This window comes from Phoenix dactylifera, unplaced genomic scaffold (assembly GCF_009389715.1).
Source record: "Phoenix dactylifera cultivar Barhee BC4 unplaced genomic scaffold, palm_55x_up_171113_PBpolish2nd_filt_p 000046F, whole genome shotgun sequence".
In the NCBI taxonomy this organism is placed as follows: domain Eukaryota; kingdom Viridiplantae; phylum Streptophyta; class Magnoliopsida; order Arecales; family Arecaceae; genus Phoenix; species Phoenix dactylifera.
This window is the reverse complement of record NW_024067669.1, coordinates 2588776-2608817: the sequence shown is the minus strand read 5'-3', so window position 1 is coordinate 2608817 and position 20042 is coordinate 2588776. Positions and strand designations below refer to the sequence as shown.

Below are 20042 nucleotides of genomic sequence, written 5' to 3'. Positions count from 1 at the left end.
TATTAAATAATATTATATAATATCTATATTTTATTATATATTATCATATAATATAATATAATATCATACAATATTATGAATGTTATAATATTATTATAAAAATAGGATCATACAATATCATACATCATATTATAATTGCAGTATAATGTGTATAATCATAGTATAATTTAATATAACAGTATATATTATATTATATATTGTCATCATATTTATATTAAATAATATATTATATAATGCATGACAATAGGGATTGGAAGTGTAAACTTGTCCGATTTTATAAAAAATAATTTTTTCTATCTTTAGGTAATATCCAAACATCTTTTTTTTATCTCTAGTCAGCATTCAAAGACAATCTAAATTTTAGTTGGTGCATTTCCAAATATTTGAAATAGTTGATGCTCAAGTACCTTGATGCTAAACTCATACCTAGAAAGAGGGAGTGGGTATAGGGTTTTGTATTGGTTGTAGTCCTGTAGATTGATTGTTGGAATCTTGAGAGGGATTAAGATGTGTGCTAGAAGTGGAGGTGATCGAGCTTTTAGAGGTCAGCACTTTTGTTTTCATTTTTTTTGAATTTTAAATTTTTTAATTGGTCTTTTTCCCTTTCCACTAGTGTTATATATATCCATATATAGAGAGAGAGAGAGAGAAAGAATGCCTTTAAGTTTTAAGCAAAATCACACACTTTCCATTTTATTTGTGGAAACTTATACTTGTTCTACTCTAATTTGTTTTTTTCAAAGGAGCAGTACTAGGCTAAGATGTCTTCTTTCATCTTTCGAAAGGATCACAAGCATTTACCAGGCACACTCTTCTATGTTATCCAGTAATGAGAGGACTTTTTTTATCTGAATTTGAAAGCTGTACCACTACTTTTTGGTGGCCAAACTCTGTGTTGGTGTTAGTGGATCCAAAATTGCATTCAAACTGGTTTGGGCACAGATGAAATCTAAATTTTCTTGGGCTTCTTAAATCATTTGGTCAAGCAACATGATCTTCCCCCCTTCTTGGCTTACTATTCTCTTTGGGAGCATTCATGATCAAAGGCTGCTGATATGATAGCCCATTTTTGCCTCCTCTTGGAAGAGTTACCATGTTCAAATCCTACAGTATCTCTCAGGACTTGAGGCAGGTAATAAGCTGTGTAAGTTACTGCAGGGATTGGCTCAGGATGGCACAAGCTGGCCTGGCAGTCTGATTCAAATGAGCACAGGCCAGCATGATTTGGTCTGGAAAAGCAGGGCCATGATGTTCATAGACAATAATACAAACAAGAGTTCATGATCCAAGACTTTCTATCCACAGATGATTTAGTTGGTAGTGGTTTTGGATGGAGACTTTCTATTCCCTTGCAATTGGAGAGGGAACTTTTATGCTCTAATGACAAATCCTCCACCTGGTCAGGAATGGTGGCTAACGACACCAATAATTTAATGAATGATTTCCTCTTCATCAGTGCTGTGAAAGCCATTTGAAAGATATCATATTCTCTCCTTTATAAACTTAAATCAAAATTGGATAATAATCATGGTGGCCAACGCAGTCATCCTCTTTTTCTTTGGTGGGAAGGGATTCTCTTTGCTGTTGGACTCCTCACACCAATCACCATTTCTTCACTCTTTGATCCAACATAAACACAGCCATTCTAGAGATTAGTCCCTCTTTTCTTTGGTGGGAAGAGATTATCTTCTTTGTTGTTAGATTCCTCACACCAATTACCATTTCGTTATCAGTAATCCAACATAAAGCCAGTAGAAATATTTTAGCCAGCACACACCAGTTTATCATTTCTTTGGTCAAAACAGAGGATGATAAAGTCAATATAAATCTTTATAGCAGAAAGGGCAGCCATAAGACAACAAGACAACTGCAGGGTTTTCTGGGAACTAAACTAGATCATTAATATGTCTTACCAACTAAATCAGCATCATTAACATAAACATTATCTTCTTACTCATATAAAGAAGCCTATTAGCCTTCACACAGCAGTAGGAAGTTTGTAAGAAGTTAATGTATTACGTATTGGCATAGAAATGTTCGAGGGAGAAAGAGAAAGCTGACAAAAAGGTCCATTGCGAGGAAGAGCCGTGAAAGAGGACCTAAGCAAAGTAGTGCGGTCAAAGTTTGTGGAGCACAAGATTCATCAATGGGGTTGAGATAGCCATGATTCATCAAAAAATAAAGAGAGAGAGAGAGGGCCGCTCCCCTATGAATTTGTCCGCATTCATCGTTTTCATTGTTACAATCATCTCACTTAAAATAAGAACCCTGAATGAAGAGTGGGCGAACAAAATGACTTAGTATGGCCCATCTTGGTATTACTAGTTAAAAAATAAAAAAAACAAATCAAATTGATAAATGGGTTTCAAAATTGCGAATTGAAAGCTATTTAAAATTTATTCCGCCTGAACCCAATCAACCCAAATATTTTATTTATTATTTATTTATTTATTTTTATTTCAAGCTCAACTGCATGAAGTTCAAGCGAGCAAAGACTCTAGATTTGGCTGTTGAATTTTGAGGCAGAAAACAAGTCGCTTATCAGCAGCCTACTCTTACTCATTTAACAGTTCTGGTCACTGTCTAGATTCAGGGCTTTTTTGTCTTTACAAGATTTATTTTTTTTTTATTTTACCCCTCCCTCGAATTCCGGCTTTAAAAGCTGTTGATCCTCTCAATATTTCCTCTAGCTTAGGTCTCGCTCTCTCTCACACAGACAGACAGAGAGAGAGAGATAGAGAGATAGAGAGAGAGAGAAAGAGAGAAGAGAGGTAAAAATGGAAGAGATCCCAAAAGACTTGGAGATGATGAAAAGAATGGAAGCTCCAAGTATTGAAGCAAGCCAAGTAGCAACAAGTCAAACGCAGCACGGCTCCGGCACAACCTCGGCTCATACCGTGGACAAAGGTTAACTAGTTTCCATGCCATCTTCTTCCCCCATCTCTTTGTTTTCTTCGTCAAAAGCCTTGCAGCTAAATGATGTCTTGAAGCCCTGAATCATATGGGCTATTACCATCTCTCTCTCTCTCTCTCTCACCCACCAAGAAGAGAAAAGGAAAATGAAACCATGCATAGCTGAATCTCATGCGACTATGCGTCACCTTGTAGTAGTAGGCAGAAGTCATGGTATTAATTTGTTCTTTGGTCTTGTTCTCAGATGACCAAACCAAGAGTAGCTTAGTTGCTATACTCTAGTTACAGTCCTTTTGGTTGTATTGTTATATGTGATTCTATCTTCGTGCATGTTCTCTTCTAGGTTTATGTGATGCTTCAAATTGTTTTTTTTTTTTTTTTTTTTCATTGGCAGATTCGTGGCAACAAGTGGGGCTATTGCTTGTCACAAGCTTCAACTGCGCCTACGTGCTAAGCTTCTCCAATTTGATGCTGGTGCATCTGGGTTGGGCTTGGGGCATCACCTGCCTGGTCATCATGGGGGCCTTCGCCTACTATGCTAATTGGCTCTTGGCTGAGTTCCATGTGATCAATGGCCAGAGATTCATTAGATACAGGGATCTCATGGGCTTTGTATTTGGTATCTCTCTCCCTCTCAATGCAAGTTTGCTCTACCAATATTAGGTTTACATAACCATAATCACCGAACCTTTTTTCGAATCTTCGGGTCGGTAAAATTAGGTATGTGTGCATAAGAACCTATGCCAATGTAGGAGTCCTACATCACAAATTGCGTGTAGATATTGAAGGCTAATTAATTTTTCATGTATACCTATCGTATAGTTGAGATTGTAGTCAGAAACTTCTACAATTAGAGTTTAAGTTTTTATTGATCATGCAACCTTTGCCCCAATAAGTTGATCTTACAAAGAAAGAAAATCTCAAGCATATTCCTAGTAAATGATTTGCATCTCCAAGGATGTTTACAACTGTGGCTACGATGTTCAAAGTTACTCTACGCTGACAGTGTTAAATTGCTGCAACAATCGTATTCGTATTTTTGACATGATATAATTTGAAGCATATTTTTTAAAAAAAATTAAATTCATGACAGTTTTTTATAACCATTAAAATATTTTCGAACGTAAGAATTTATCCATTTAATTTGTACGTACCTAATATAATAAAATTATACTTTACGACTCGTTACAAAAACGATTGATTAGTAGGATGAGGAAGACAAGATCAACATGTTAGTTAGCAGGTTAATAAATTTGAGCCAAAATAGAGACGAGGGTGAAGCACAAATGAAGGTTCTTAATACCAACCTTTGAGAACTTTCATTTAACCATGCTGAATACGCTTAATAAATTAACCATCTCATGTACAAAATGAGTGATATGCATGATTTCTTTTTTATAATAAGTTAGATGCATGAAGTAGTTTATTTAATAGGCAAGTTGGTTTGATTCAAAGTTTTGGTCAGTTTGTTGAATAATTCCTAGATTGATAGTTCTATGCGAATATCCGTGTCTCACTCGATCAATTGCCATCTCTACAACCACATGAATTAGCTCAGTCCCATCTCCTATGGTAGAGGTTGCATCCAAAAGAAGGATTCACTTTTTTTAGCGCAAATTCAACATTAGACTGTATAATAGTAGAGATCTGTACAGAAAAAAAAAAAAAATCTAAAGTGCTTTGAAATCTTATGCAGAGCATTATCCAACGGTCGACCTCGTAAGCTTTGAAATCAATTATTATTAAAGATACCATCCCGAACCTTCTTCATCTTGCTCTTCTCGTGTCCGTCTAGTGAGCCGCCATGATAGACCTTGGTGTAGGCCTAGGACTTGGATACCAAGACGTTTCCAGCTCCCTTTCCGTCTGTAATCCGTAGTCTCTTTTTTTTTTTTTTGTAAGAAAGAGTCTTGTCTTCGGTAGTCTTGGATTCAAGCACAGAGGACAAGAATCTGACTCCATTGAACTTGGCTGGATCCAAATTCAATGACTCGTGGCTTGAATTTAGATTACCTTGCTGCTTTTTCTGTTCTTCTTAGGACGTCACAAGAAGTCAAGGAGACGACTATATTGGATGCCAGTCGAACTAAGGTTCCGTTCTATTGTGATATGGTGCAAGCGGACGAGAAGAGAGACTTTGGTTTGGTGATAGTAAAATTGGGCTAAATGAATTAGCTGGAATTATTTTGGAGAGAAGGGGTTAACTGGGTTCATCAGGCTTTGTTATGCCATTATGTCATGATGCATGATGCCACAATTTTTAGAGCTTCGTTTGGTTAGGATATGTCAGATTATGGAATAATCTAATAATTTTTAAAATCATTTATTTTAAAAAATAATTGCAGGTAAAAATAAATTTTATTATGTTGATTGGTAAAAAAGTTTCTTTAGAAAATGGAACTGGAAAAAAATTATTATATTTGGTTGACGATAATTTTATGTGATAATATTATCAAATTTTCAATAATAATTTTTAATAAATAATTCGATTAATGATATTTTTCTTTGTCCAATCCATTTGTTGATCATCTATGGCCCACTTTTATGAAGATGGCTAATATAGGCCACTTCAAATATCAAAATATATTTATATAAGTTAATAAATATTTTCAAATTATATATATATATATCTTATTATAAATAAATTTATGATATTTTTATCTACATCTTCCATGCCATTTACCTTCTCTTTCAGGTAGGAGAATGTATTACCTCACATGGTTCTTGCAGTTCACGACCCTACTTCTTGGAAACATGGGTTTCATTCTTCTAGGAGGAAGGGCCCTAAAGGTACACATTCATTACTTCCAATCCAAATAACCAAATGATGTTAGGTCAAATGTGTTGTTCTGCCTTCTTTTTTTGGTATATTTTAGGAAGCACATTTGCCAAAATTCAAATGTGATTGCCATGCATGAAGCTTGGATGGAAACAAATAATAATGACAATGATGGAATATTGTTATAACTCATGTCAAGTTTAATCAAAACAAGACCTTGCTCTGGCTAAAACTAGGTCCAATACCCCTAAAACACTCTTTCACTAAGGAGATAGTCAGGGTTATAGTAAGCCAGCATGCTGATTAATGCTTGATGAGTCACTTGCACTTGAATTTGTAATCAGGAGATCAATTCAGAGTTCAGTAATTCTCCCTTGAGGCTTCAAGTGTACATCATGGCAACTGGTGTTGCGTACTTTGTCTTTGCATACCTAGTCCCCACGATGTCGGCCATGAGGAATTGGTTGGCTACTTCTGCAGCCCTCACTATAACTTACAATGTGGTTCTCATAGTGATCCTAGTCAAAGATGGTACTCATTTCTTTCCCATCTTTACTAGCCATTACCAGCCATAATGTGTCGATAACTAAAGATTATTTTGGCATGAGTCTATTATCTCCTATCGGCATTTTGATGTGTTGCATCCAATGAAGGGAGAAGAAATAGAAGAAAAGATTACAAGATACATGGAAGTGAAGTCGAAAAAGTCTTCAATGCCTTCGGCGCAGTTACTGCGATTCTTGTTTGCAACACTTCTGGGTTGCTGCCAGAGATTCAGGTAGGTTGGAGCAGCTCTTATATGACTAATGAGTAAATGTCCATGAATTACAGTGACATTCACCAATCTATCATTCACCTGGAAATGGTTACTTGCAGTCGACTCTTCGCAAGCCTGCAGTGACTAACGTGAGAAAAGCATTGGCCATGCAATACACAGTTGGCCTTGCAATCTATTATGGTGTGAGCATACTTGGTTATTGGGCATATGGCTCATCTGTTTCAGAATATCTCCCAGATCAGCTGAGCGGGCCTAGATGGGCAAATGTGCTAATTAACTGCACTGCCTTCTTGCAAAGCATAGTCTCCCAGCATGTAAATTTTACTCTCTCAGTTCATTTGCTGCTACTTTTGAGTAATCTATTCGCATTAGTTTATATAAGGCTTAAGGGTCTCAAAGTCTTTCTTTATCGGCCACAGCTTGTATCTTGTTTTTTTTTTTTTTATGAGATTAGATGTTCTGTGCGCCGATTCATGAGGCTCTTGACACCAAGCTCCAGAGACTCGACGAGAACATGTTTTCCAAAAGCAATCTCATCCGCCGGTTCTTCCCGAGAGCACTAGTCTTTGTGGGGAACACATTTGTCACAGCCTTGTTTCCATTCATGGGAGATTTCGTAAACTTGTTCGGTTCTTTCACGCTCTTTCCCTTAACATTTGTGTTTCCTAGCATGATCTTTATCAAGGTAAGGATTGACAATCTAACTGCATTTTCGATAGATGATCACGGAGACAAAATTGAGCTGGGTTCTGATTTTAAATCTGCAATATAATTCATTCATCGAAACAGATCAAAGGGAAGACTGCAAGAGGAGAGGAGAAGGCATGGCACTGGGCTAATATTGTTTTTTTCTCACTGCTATCCGTGGTGACTACAGCAGCTGCTGTTCGATTGATAGTAAACAATGTCAGGATATACCATTTCTTTGCTGACACATGATGTTACAAGGATTGGATACAAGATTGTATGGAAAATATGGGAAGAGATGGTTGGGACCGTATGAATGATTTACTAAATCTCAACTATCTCAGAAGTAGATGTAACTTTGATTCAAGTTGCATGCTTGAAGCATATGCCAGCTATGGCAGAATGGTTTATTGATATCTATTCAAATAATGGTTTGATGAATGTGTGATACAAAAGGTTGTATGAAATGAAATATGAATCTTTATTACTTCCATATCTTCTTCGAACACCTGTTCTCATTGACACTGATTTTAAAATGACTGAAAAATACCAACAGAACCATCTACAAACCCACATGACAGATGAAGGCTAGGAAATGGAGCTCGATCGAGCTCTGAAACCTCCAGGAGAGATCTGAAGTGCGAACTCGTTATATCCCAGCTTGAACTAGCTTAGGTCAGATAAGGCTGTATCAGCATGAGTTAGCTGAGATCAGAATTAAATATGGTCTGGGTCTAAGTTTGAACAGCAAGAAATCCTACCTCATTGTAGTTCCAGTATGTCCTCCATGATCTGCAAATATGGTAAGCGCAGGAAGAAGCATGACTAGATGAGTCTTTCAAGCAAGTATGCCTTCTCAAAACTTAAAGAAAACATCCACAGAAAATGAATTGTTAGCAACTATACAGCACCCAGCTAAACTCATCAGAGTTGCCCTTGTCTTAATCAACTAGAGAATTGAATCCCAGCCAACATGTCACAAAAGCATCTTCTTACAATATAGACAGCTAAACAAACAAACAAAAAAAAAGTCATTAGTACCACGAAAGATAATGCAACCTTGAGACATGAGTAAAAACAATTTGAAAAGGATTCTCTGGACCTAAATTTTGGCCTAAGGGTTATTTATGTACATAATTCCAGAATACGGCAACACCATACCCCAACACAATGAACCATAACTTCAACTAATTGAAACACAGCCAATTGGATCCGAGAACCCCAAATAGTGTTCATGAAGCTTCAAACATTGCTCATTAGAAGCTGCAGCAGCCGCATAAATTGCCATAGATACTGACCACATCCATTGCACCCCTCGTAAATGCTGATCACACTAATAAAGCTTTATTCTAGTATGAATTTGACTTCGGCAGATGGGACACAACTCAAGGCTCTGGCCACAATCACAGCATGTCTGCAAGGAGGCAATTTAAGCAAAATAAACACAACAATAATAAGCATTACTTCCCAAATTGATGAGCACTGCTACTTTTAGTCTCATTATCAACTAAGATACTCAATTTATTTGGAAACTGCGCAGAACATATTCTGATTCGGCCAGTGCCTTGAGATGATTTTAAGTAAAATGAAACTAGAGAGAAACAAAATACAAAAGAACGTCAAAAAAATTCACCTGGTGCCCACAACCAAAAGCCATGTCCTTCGGGTTTGTAAAACAAATAGGGCAAAGCTGAAGAGGATCAAAAATAATATCATAGTTAGCAGAGCTTTCATTTCTTTTTCCTTTTAAGAATAGATGGGAACAAAGAAAAAGTTAATGAGCATTTTGCATTGACAAGCTATAATACTTGGGATCATAATAATATATCCCAAGATGTAACCTTAGCAGCAATGTTTTAAAAACCAGACTAGATCAGTTGGTTGAACCGGTGAGAACCACCTGAACCGGCGGTCAAAAAACCAGTGAAACCTTTCAAACCGCTCTGGTTTTGGAGTACCAGATGGTTTTCATGAATTATATAAAATTCGCAATTTCTGAATCTGCCAATCCCAATCATGCTATTTGTGCCTCTCTCTGGCCATAAGCAAGGAGGACCACAAGGTGGGTCATGGCAGCCACGTCCCTCTCAAGCCTTGAAACATCTCTTCCACCCACCTCTCCTTTGCGTCCGAAAATGTAAATCACATAGAGTTAGGAAGGCACCATGGCCATGGTCCTCTGTAAAGCCTCAAGCCCTCAAAAACCTGTTAAGATACTTCACTTTTATGTCTCAAACTGAAATCAATCAGTGATAGAGAAAATTTCCTTCCATGTTTCAGTACAGCTGGGGTTTGGAGGAGATGAGAGGAAAAAGCTACTGGATAGTGGGTTTCTTCCATGTGAATAGGTTTGGAATCAAAGAACTGAAGTTTTTTTCTTGGATAGGCCTGTAGGCTTAGCTAAGATTGTCACTAGGATGTGTTTTATGCTTATTTTTACTGTTATATTTTTGTTGTCAGAAGGCCCAGGAGTCAGATTAAAATGTGTTCCCAGTTTTAGTTACTGATTTGGTCCTGAGCGATTGTTTAATGTACGTTTATTTACTAGCTCTTTCAAGGGTCCGTATTGATCTTGGATGAGTAAGACTTGCTAACAAAATCTTTAAATCTTACAAAGATGAGTAATAGCATTTTTATTATTATTGTATGTAACTCCATTTTTACGATACCATGAGATCATGATTACATATATTCATAAAAATTGTTGGAAAAATGCCTAAAATATAAAGTATATATTTATAATTGTAATCTATTTTTATTTAAAATTGATTAATAGTTAACATATTTATTGTGTTATAGCGATGCCATGTTTTATTTCTGGTAGATGCAATGGTTGAAGATGGAACCCATAACCCCGTCACTTATCGGGTTCAGGCAACGATCTAGGTTTTAAAACATTGCTTAGCAGTATGAAACTAGAATGTTTTGATGCAGTAATGAAAAGCACATGGCAATATAATTTTGTAATGAAAAGCACATGGCAATATAATTTTGTAATGAAAAGCACATGGCAATATAATTTTGTAATGAAAAGCATATGGGAACATAATTTGTATGTCCCTTATCTACCTGATTGTCCGTTGAGGCACTTGGCGCAGTAGGAGCTGTCCTAGGTGTAGTATCATATCCAGAATAAGGTGGTATTCTCTTCTGGAAACTGGTCTTTTGGAAAGTTTTAGAACCAGAGGAAGATGTAGTGTAACCTCCAATAGGTGGGGGAAGAGGAACCCTCTCCGGAGACTTAGCTGAACAACGACTGCTTATTAACAACAGAAACCAACATATTCCCAGATTAAGTAGGAAGTAATAACATTGCATAGATAAAAAGAGCTTCACATACTAAAGGGGCTTGTGTCCATACCCTAAGATTCCCAGTTCTAATGTTGCTTTATATTGTGCAGGTATTTCCATCAACGCTGCAAGAGCAAATGCTGCCTCTTTTCTGGTTTGGGGCATGTTCTTTGACATTATCTCCGTAAAATTTACAAACTGGAGGGGGAAAAAACAACCTCACAAAATTAAAAGCTACTGTAGAGATGAAACGTAAAGTGTTAAGGGTGCTTACCTGGAAATTATCAAAGGATCGAGCAGGAATGTTATCATCGAATTCCTTCATCATGTCCCAAGGGCCATCTCCAACTCCGACTAGAACAATAGACAATGGAAATTCACTGCAGCATGAAAAACACAGTAAGGATAATATATTTAGGAGGAAAAAAAATCCTGTTACTAGTGACTGCCTTGTAAGTAGACATTTGTCATTTCAGAATGGCTTATCACCATGATATCAAGTAGCTCACCAGACAGATTTGTCAAATATAATCCATTCAAATATGCTAAGGTCAGTAGGATTTGAGTAATATTACCTAGCTTTTACAATACAACAGAATCAGTAGGATTTATCTTACAATGATGAGATAAATTTAAAAATAATACAACAGAATCAGCAGGATTTGAGTAATATTACCTAGCTTTTACAATCGCATCAACAGTGTTTTGCTCCTGAGAGCTCAATTGTCCAAATTCAGTATCTACGCTCCTTGTAACCTGTACCAGCCATCATTTTTAAGAGAACAAGCCTGATTAATTTGAATCAGATTATGATTACCCAAATTTTATGACTCCCCAGGATAAAAGTCGTATGCAAAGAATAGCATGGCATGACCCCACTGGGCAACATGAGTACATGACCACTAACATGCAGGCTTGGTTATATATTTCTGTGAGCGAAAGACAAGCAAGGAATACATGGAGAAATGGAAACCAGCCAGCAGCAGGATATTTGTTCTAGAAAACACAATAAACTCAGCTACAGACAACCAAGGTTTACAAAATTAAATTTTCTTCAGTAAAGGAGTTGTGTTGAAAAGAGATTAGCAAGTTAATAGAAAATCCTTATTTGTAAATTCTTCTATTCTAGCTATCTCCACTATACAGATTGCTTATTAATTGTATATTTTAATTTTCAATGAGTTTCATATGATTATTTAAAGTTGCAGAAAGTAAACTGTGAACATTTTTCCAAATCGTGACTTGTCTATACATGATACATCAACACATTTAAGTAAATCCATAACATGCTCCTCTGATGTGCATGTTAGACATTTTAGGTTGTTAGTAATGTAGTATATAAATTTTTCATAAGCATTTTATGTTTCAAACATCTAATAAATTTTTTGCATGCTACTTGATTAATGCCATCTTAGAGATTTCACTTATATCATCCTACTGGTGAGCATTAACTCCTATTGGAGGTTGGATGGAACTAAGTTGTGAGAAAAATAGACAGTCCAAAGAATTGCCTATAGACTGTTTTTTATAATAAGAAATCTGCGGTATGCGCTCGAATTCATTGAGAAATAATGATGATGGTTCAAAAGCCTTCAATAATTTCAGGTCATTCCCCATCGTTAGACAAGCAACACAAACTCAAATTATCATTAAGGATGCAATAATAGTGTGGCATAGCAGGATTAAAGTAAGAAGACCCTAAGGGAAGATTGTTGGAAAAGAATAAATTATTCAAGAAGCACACATAAGTTGGCACTTGCATATAGATCAACATCGTTAGTGTTGCCCTGATGATTAAGGATGTCCATGTTTGATACATACCACTAAATATATGAAGTAGGTAAGTAGACTTGACCAAGTTTAAAATACATGACTTTCTTGGGTTTTATCCCAGATCCAAGATCTGATGAGCACAATTTAAAAGGAATCACATTAGACTCCTGAAAGTTTAAGAATATATCCTTATATTCTTAAGAATGAGTTTAGGCATAAAGAATACATGCTTAAGTATTAAGTTTACAAATTTGTAATATGTAAAGACTGAAATATAATATCTTGGCTTCTGTTTATGTTTGATGCCAAGGCACGGCAGAAAGTCTAGCATATTATGATTGGATAATTCACTGGCCAACAAAAATTAGCAGAATACATGACATTTAAACAAGAACGCTAGATATATCCAGTTAAATCTCTATTCAATTACTATTGTATTCATTAGCATCTTAGATAGTTAATCATAACATCAACATTGTAATATGCACCCTTAGTTTTACTATATGTATATATATAGAGAGAGAGAGAGATAGACTACGCTCCATTCGGATGGAACCAGAAGTAAATCCGATTGCCTCTAAAGCCATCCAATCCCTCACCAATCCTGAAGTAATAAGGGCCCAGTTAACAAGTTAATGGGAGCCATTAAGGAAGAAAACAGAAGCATTAATAGGATGGCATGTGCTACCCATGTATGCGCTTGTCCCTTGGTATTATCATTTCAAAATAAATAAAAAACTCTCCCTTGCAGACTGGCTACTTCATTAATTGCTAGGACCCACTTCATTAATTTCAAAGAGTAAACACAAACTGGCCACGGATAAACAGAAACCTGCACTCCCTTGCAGAAATAAACTGAATATTTAAAGGATAAACACTAACCACTCTAGGAAAAACATAAACCCTCTAGGATAAGCCCATAGTCCATGCCAATAAACAGAAACACCATAGAAATACACAAAAACTCGACCCCCACCCTTGGTCAGGTCAAGGCTCACTCATGATAAACAACAAGGATGAAGGATAAACATAAAGTTTGGATGCAGTAAACACAAAGTAGTGCAGAATAACCACAAACCTTAAAGGCGTAAACACAAATGGGCCAAGCATAAGCAGAAACCTGTGAGGATGCTCACTATTTTGTGCTCCCCTCCAGAAATAAACAGACATACCTAAATAATAAATACTAACCCCTCCTCAATAAACACAAACCCTCTAGGATAAATACCTAGTTTGCAGTGCAGGTTTTCATTTATCGCCGCAGAATAGGTGTTTATCCTAGAGGGTTTGTGTTTATCCTAAAAGGATTAGTGCTTATTCTTTAGATGTTTCTATTTATTTCTGCAGGGGAGTACAAGTTTATGTTTATCCATGGCTAGTTTATGTTTTACTCTTAGAAATTAATGAAGTGGGTTCTAGCAATTAATGAAGTGGCAAATCTGGAGGGGAGAGTTCTTTTTCTGAAATGACAGTACCAAGGGACAGGCGCAGATGCGGAAGCACATCCCTTCCCATTAATGCCTTTCCCTTTAACAACTCTCATTAACCTGTTAACTGGGGCTTGTTAATTCGGGATTGGTGCGGGATCAGATGGATCCTGAGGCGGCCAAATTTGCTTCCAGATCCATTCGAATGGAGCGAAGTCTATATATATATATGTGCATGCATGCATGTACCCATTGAAGTTACATGTTTGCTTCATATTAGCCTTGCAGTGAAGTTCCATCAGTGTTGACTAACTAGAAATGAGTTATTCTAAGCAAACGACTAATACAACTCAAGCATAGTAGTCTCCAAGCTATCAAAAAATCTTGGATACTTTGTAATTTTTCCTCCAAATGTTTTTCTTTAACTTATGTTAGAAATGATGCATGTTGCAAAATGGAACTGCAATCATGCCCCATTTTCAGCAATACATGCAATTCTATGGTCAATGCACCAACAATATTTGCATATATTCACAAAATTTGGTTACAAGGTTGTAAACAGAAACCAACAGATAAAAGAAGCACACGCGCACACATATACACACACAAAGAGAGACAGATTTTAAAAGGAATATATGCATATGTTATTTTTCTTTTCCTATTATTTGGTCAGAAATTCAGTGTTATATTCAAATTTCTCAAGTTGTCTCCAAAGACTATACACAAGTCACTGGAAATGCAAAACAGTGTCATCTAAAACAAGATAAATTAAAGGCAATATACCTGCCCATCAGCAATTATCAGTAAAACGTGGTATTGTCCACCATTCTGTTCCACAATGGTCGTAGCCATTTCAATAATAGGAGCAAATGAGGTTGGACCTGGAAGGAAAGAAAAGATAACTACTAAATAATCAAAATGGCAAGCACAGCCCAAGCCAGAAAATATCAAATAGTAGTAAATATACCAGCCAACCGTAGACATGGGACTAGCTCTCTGTATCGTGCTAGGGCCTCTGTAAAACCATTGCATGATCTCTCATCAGGATAGAAACTAAAGACATCCTGATCATGTGTTGATGCTGCCAAAAGACAGAAAATGCTTGACATCTCAATAAACACTAATAATTTCATTAGATTTTTTTCCTAGAAAACACCTCATAAGAAATAAAAGTTACCATCTCCAAACCCATAACATGGGATCAAGTTATCTTCATCAAATGCTGACAACGTTTGTCCGATGATAGAGATTGCTTGTTCATAGGGATTTGGAATATCACCAATGTGATGCAAGCTTCGTCCATGGAATGACAATTTACCTGATCACCAAAATATGTAAGATATCTAATGCATCTAACATGGGACATCTTCAGTGCATAAATACTGAAGAGTAAGAAACATGGGATATTTTTCATGTATAAATATTGAAAAGTAACCTGTCCACTCATTGCTCTTTGTGAAATCAATACCAACAATCAGATTTGAAGACTCCAGACCAGCTTGTGCAAGAGCCTCAGTGACCTGTCGATAAGCAAATTCACAATCTAGATTAGATAAAAAGCATAAAACAGTTAAAACTGGATAGTAATAAATTCAATCAACTAGGTGGTCCTTGGCATAACAATTTGATGACATTTTCTAATTTGCAAAACACCATTAAACATTATAGAGCAGTTTTAGCATGACCAAACAATCTCATTCAATCAATGTTGACGTGACATTTTTCCAGCTCTCTCTGAACTGAGCCATGCAGGCCATCAGTGAGAGCTTGGCAGAAGAGCCACGCTAAATGAGTTTTATCATTGAGAGACCATCTGGAGTCACTAGACATAGCTCAGCAGTCTACAGTATAAGCAAACACTGCTCAGTTAGTAAATTGTAGCTAAAACATTATAATCACTGTTTCCAAGCCAGGAAGTAAAACTATAACTTAAACTAATTGAAGACTGGAGTGCAACTGCAAATAATCATAATATCTTTAAAAGCATAATGAAATTTGTTGAATGACATTACTGTAAAGAAGACAACACTTGGTTCATCATTGCCTCATCCAACTTCATACACAGACTAGAATTAACTGCATCCTTACAATTATGCCATAAATTATGTCATAAATTATGTGTCCATCCTTTGGTTTGTAGGAGCAGAAAGGATCTTCAAAAAGACATTATAGATTGAGACAGCTAGCACTAGGCAAGGATACCCAGCTTCACTAATATCTGTTTTTTTTTTTTTACCAGTTTCACAAGATCATTAAATATTATAAAAGTCATCTCAACTTGCTTGTTGAGCTTAATACAAGCTAAAGCTGCTACCAAATGGTTCATCCAAATCGGCAGCCCTTATTTTGAATAGGAACTCTTAGCATGCTGCAAACTCTTGTCATCTTAGATTTTGTCCCTTCTCATGTATGATAAGAGTTCATGAGGGCTGAAAATGCCCCAACATGGTTAAAAGAAAAAGAAGATATGGATCTCATTTGAAAATTCAAGAAACAACATTTAAATCCATGTATTAAAATCCTGACAAATCCAGCTAGAGCTCTTCCTAAAAGAGCCTGTACGTCTAGGTCGAACCGGAGTGCATCCATACTCAATAAACTAGCGACTTCAAAGTCCTTTTTATATCATTTTATTACGTAAACATTAGAATGTATGGGAATTTCTCACAATATTTTTGTATGTTTCTGAGTAGGATACTTATGTTACTGCACAATTTTCACGAGGCCAACTATTTATTCATACCCCTCCAGTAATTTAAGATGATGACCAACACCCTTGACACAAGATGCACCCTAGCTGCTTCCTGAGTTTGTTGCTCGGTTACATAGATCTGGCATTGCCTAAAAAAAACATTGATTATCCAGAAATTCTCCACGCACCCCTGGAAGATCATCATCAAGTCGCTCCATTTTGCTTCATTTAAAATTACTAAAACAAGACGTTGCAAGAACCATTCTAAAATTCCACTTTGCTTCATAATGGAACAAAGATGGATTAGTAAATGCTCATTACAAAGTGGATTCCATGGGCACTCATAGAGCAAATTAAATTTTAGAATCCTAATCAAGATTTTTCGAGATCTGCATTAGAAAAAAAAATGCACACAATCAAGCTCATCCATTTAATTCAAAAAAAAAAAACCTGGATAACATACCTGCTCCACAGAATTGTAATCGTCGGTTATCTTCGAGTACCTCCGATCCAGCCTCCGTCGCGACCCACCGGCAGGCGGCGTCTGCGGCGGCGGCGGCGGCGTCTGCGGGTAGGCCTGCACCGGCTCGCCATACCTTTGGGACGGAGGAGGGTAATTCTGATACCCGGGCGCTTCATAGGGATATCTCTGGCCCCAATACTGATCCTGCGAGTAGCTCCGGTCTCCGAACGAGCCTGCCGACCCGTACCTACTCCGCGGGCTTGCCTCTCTTGAGCTTCGCCCACCCATCAACCCCACCTCCAAATCTATAAATCTCCTCCGAATTCACGCAGATTCGCCGCCTCACAGGGAATCAGATTCGCCGCCTCACAGGGGATCAGATTCGCGCAGATTCGTCGCAATCAGATCCACCGCAGATGCCAAGAAAAGACGGGAGACGACAATGCCTATCAATTGAAGGGTATGGCGAGAGATAAGGAAGAAAGAAACTCCGCAGCGGCGTGAGGAAAACAAGCCGAAGTCCACCTCCCAAGTCTTTTTGAGATTAGTCGCCGACTTTATATCTACTTCTCCGAAATTAATAAGAGTAGGTCAGATTGGATGACCAAAAGGAATAAGAAAATGTAGAAAAAGCTTGGATTAAAAGGAAATGATTTCCCTTTAAAGAAAAGTCTATGGGCTAGGTAAAAAGGAGATGATCAAAGCAAAAGTTGCTTGTCTTTTCTTATAAATTCTTTTCCACTTTCCCTTTGCGAAATACAAAACTAATGATAATTAAGAACAGACTTTCTGAAAGAGTAATTAATTGCTTGGATCGCAGGCTTCCATTTTAGAATGTTGAAAGACGAAGAAGCAGCAGCAAGCAAGAAGGAGAAGAGATCCGGAGTAATAATAATACCTGTGGATGGGATGTTATTCCGATAGGAGTCAGATCTTTTTCTCTTTTTTTTGGTAAATGGGAGTCAGATCTATTCGGCACACAGTTTGGACCTCTGGATTTTGACTCGCTGGAAGAAGTTTTCTCACTAAAATATTTTTTTAAAAAAAATAATATTTAAAAAATATAATATTTTGAAAAATAATTTTTGTATATTTGGTTTAAAAAACTCACGTCCAAATTGAGTATTTATTTTTAAAAAAATTATATAAAATATTTATTATATGAATTTTGATAACTTAAGACTGCTATTTTTCTATTCCCCTCTACTAAAAAGTAAAAACTTTAACTAAATAAAAAATATTTTTTTATTTTTCTGTTGACCATTTTTTTTTTTTCTCTTTGTTTGACCTTGGAGGAAAGGGGGAAAAGAACTTATGTTTGATTGAGTATATATTTTTTTAAAAAATATATATAATATCTATTATATTTTTAATAAAAAACTTTGTACAGAAATTTTGATAACTTAAAAAAAAATAAAAAATAATTTTTAATTAGTGAGAAAGTAGCTTTTTTATATTTTTATAAAAAAATTTTATAAAATATAAAATCTTATTTTCATGAAATTACTATTTTATTATTCTTTCCTTCTAAAAATTTTAACTAAATAAAATATATTTGGTACTACTGCTGATGTTATTAGTCTTATTAGCTCTCTCTTAATCGCAGTAAACTTGGGAATGTGATTTGGGGACTACAAGGTTTATTATTAAAAGAATTGGGGGAGTGTTGCGTTACTTGCGTAGGTACTTCTCATTGCGTGTGTTGAAGCGTGACGGTGGAAAACCGCCGACTTCTCTTTGTTTGACCGGAGGTTGGAGGAAAATGGAGGAAAGCTACGGTTCCAGGAAGCTTCCTTTTTATGGGCGATCACTGGGTCGCATGGTTCTAAATAACGGTATTATAGTAAGACCTCGATTTCCGCATGATCTATTATCTTCTATTATGATATCATTATAGCACTTATGTTAGTGGTTATTTTAATTTTAAAATTTTGAAAAGTTGATATTTGAGATAAATAACGGCAGTTATAAACATAATAAGGATGAATATTAAGAAAATTATTTAAAAAAATTATATCTACACCCCTCCACTTTTTCAAAAAAAAAATAATTGGGCTCCATAACTTTAAGTAGCATTTGATGATCCAAATAAGAATGTTTTATGACCAATTGAAATGATTGCCATTGTTGTTGTTTTTGTGTTTTTATTTTTTAATAATTAGTGAATTACTGAATGGAGATTGATATTGAAGATTGTATTTGTACAAAATTTCTGTTCTATTTTTGTTTTTTTAAAACAATAAGATTTTTGAAAGCAAATAACTAGAACCAAATTTTAATTTTTCACATAACCAACAAATTTTAATAAAATCTAGTATAAATAAAATGTAAAAATCTTACCTCCAGTTGCTCTCCCATGAATCTCCAAATCAAGCTAATTCTCCAAAACTGTAAAAACAGTAAGATATGGAATAATGAGCTAGACAACCCAGCAAGCAATGAGCGCTTTAACTAGATTAATCAAGCAATAAATAAATAATTATTTTAAAAAAAAAGCATATGGAATTCAATAGGTCAAAACCAAATTCAGACATGCAACATCATCTAAACAACATGCATGCCAAATTTAATTTTTTTCCAAAATTCAAATCTTGTTCATAAATCTAAATTCTCTCAAAACATCAAGTTCAACTCGTCAACGATGAGCTACGACTACATTTTTCTTATGGAAGGGCTATGATACCACGCATCTTCAGATGTTGTACCGCGTATCTGCTTGCGGCGTATCGCGTATTTTATTATAACATAACCTTCAGGACTAATTAAGTGTTAGCGTATTAGCCCTATTGGCTAGGTCCTTAACATAGTTAGATTAAGAGTTCAAAACAATTGTGTAGTTTTATATCTTAGTTCGACAAACATACAAGAAATCATGCGGTATCGAGATCAATTAAGCATAATCTATAACAAGATATATTCATCAAATTCATGCATCATGAATAGTATGATTCCAAAGTTATTAATATAATATTTTTATAATTTACCGATATATCTAGAAAAAGTGAAGCATTACTTTGCTTATGAGTGAAACCAGCTACATGTTCAATCAATTTTGAAAATCCCTCTCAGAGCATGATATTTAAATAATTATATTTTAAATGAAACTTTGTCATAATTATTTTTTAAAAAATAAAAATTTTAAATTCCAACATCCCACGGGGCTAACCAAGTAATTTCGTCTAATCAAGGTTAGACTAGGCTCAATAAAAATTGAGATTGACTAAATCTAGTAATATTTT

General features: G+C 35.8%; 2 protein-coding genes across 5 annotated transcripts; one reads left to right on the top strand and one right to left on the bottom strand.

Annotated features, from left to right (window-relative positions):
- Window positions 1–2694: 2694 nt before the first annotated feature.
- On the top strand, window positions 2695–7644 carry LOC103712291 (proline transporter 1-like). The gene is made up of 8 exons (XM_039116055.1): window positions 2695–2907; window positions 3308–3532; window positions 5609–5703; window positions 6037–6223; window positions 6346–6470; window positions 6569–6784; window positions 6925–7155; window positions 7260–7644. The coding sequence occupies exons 1-8, from the start codon at window positions 2778–2780 to the stop codon at window positions 7407–7409; spliced, it is 1359 nt and encodes a 452-aa protein (XP_038971983.1). The 5' UTR covers window positions 2695–2777; the 3' UTR covers window positions 7410–7644.
- Window positions 7564–19191, bottom strand: LOC103712299 (E3 ubiquitin-protein ligase RGLG2-like). Of its 4 annotated transcripts, none has more exons than XR_005506999.1 (13): window positions 19144–19191; window positions 16804–17366; window positions 15084–15168; window positions 14826–14966; window positions 14616–14729; window positions 14432–14529; window positions 11125–11204; window positions 10723–10828; window positions 10519–10646; window positions 10227–10413; window positions 8791–8847; window positions 7919–8571; window positions 7564–7843 (listed from the first exon to the last, which is right to left on the bottom strand). XR_005506999.1 is itself a non-coding variant. In XM_039116054.1 (11 exons), the coding sequence occupies exons 1-11, from the start codon at window positions 17089–17091 to the stop codon at window positions 8491–8493; spliced, it is 1365 nt and encodes a 454-aa protein (XP_038971982.1). In that variant the 5' UTR covers window positions 17092–17674; the 3' UTR covers window positions 8059–8490. The 4 variants fall into 4 exon arrangements, 1 of the variants encoding a protein (XP_038971982.1); XR_005507000.1 differs by lacking the exon at window positions 19144–19191 and having other exon boundaries at window positions 7571–7843; window positions 7919–8164; window positions 8319–8571; window positions 16804–17674; XR_005507001.1 differs by lacking the exon at window positions 19144–19191 and having other exon boundaries at window positions 7620–7827; window positions 7919–8164; window positions 8319–8571; window positions 16804–17674.
- Between the last annotated feature and the right edge of the window lie 851 nt (window positions 19192–20042).

What these genes read in the sequence shown, in the direction of transcription:
- LOC103712291 (XM_039116055.1), top strand. Translation starts at nt 2,778, where the DNA reads ATGGAAGAGATCCCAAAAGACTTGGAGATGATGAAAAGAATGGAAGCT. An exon ending in TCTCATGGGCTTTGTATTTG is followed by an intron (nt 3,533 to 5,608) that starts GTATCTCTCTCC and finishes CTTCTCTTTCAG; the next exon opens with GTAGGAGAATGTATTACCTC. An exon ending in AGTGATCCTAGTCAAAGATG is followed by an intron (nt 6,224 to 6,345) that starts GTACTCATTTCT and finishes CATCCAATGAAG; the next exon opens with GGAGAAGAAATAGAAGAAAA.
- LOC103712299 (XM_039116054.1), bottom strand. Translation starts at nt 17,091, where the DNA reads ATGGGTGGGCGAAGCTCAAGAGAGGCAAGCCCGCGGAGTAGGTACGGG. An exon ending in GATGCGATTGTAAAAGCTAG is followed by an intron (nt 10,829 to 11,124) that starts GTAATATTACTC and finishes TTCATGCTGCAG; the next exon opens with TGAATTTCCATTGTCTATTG. An exon ending in TTAGAACTGGGAATCTTAGG is followed by an intron (nt 10,414 to 10,518) that starts GTATGGACACAA and finishes GTTAATAAGCAG; the next exon opens with TCGTTGTTCAGCTAAGTCTC.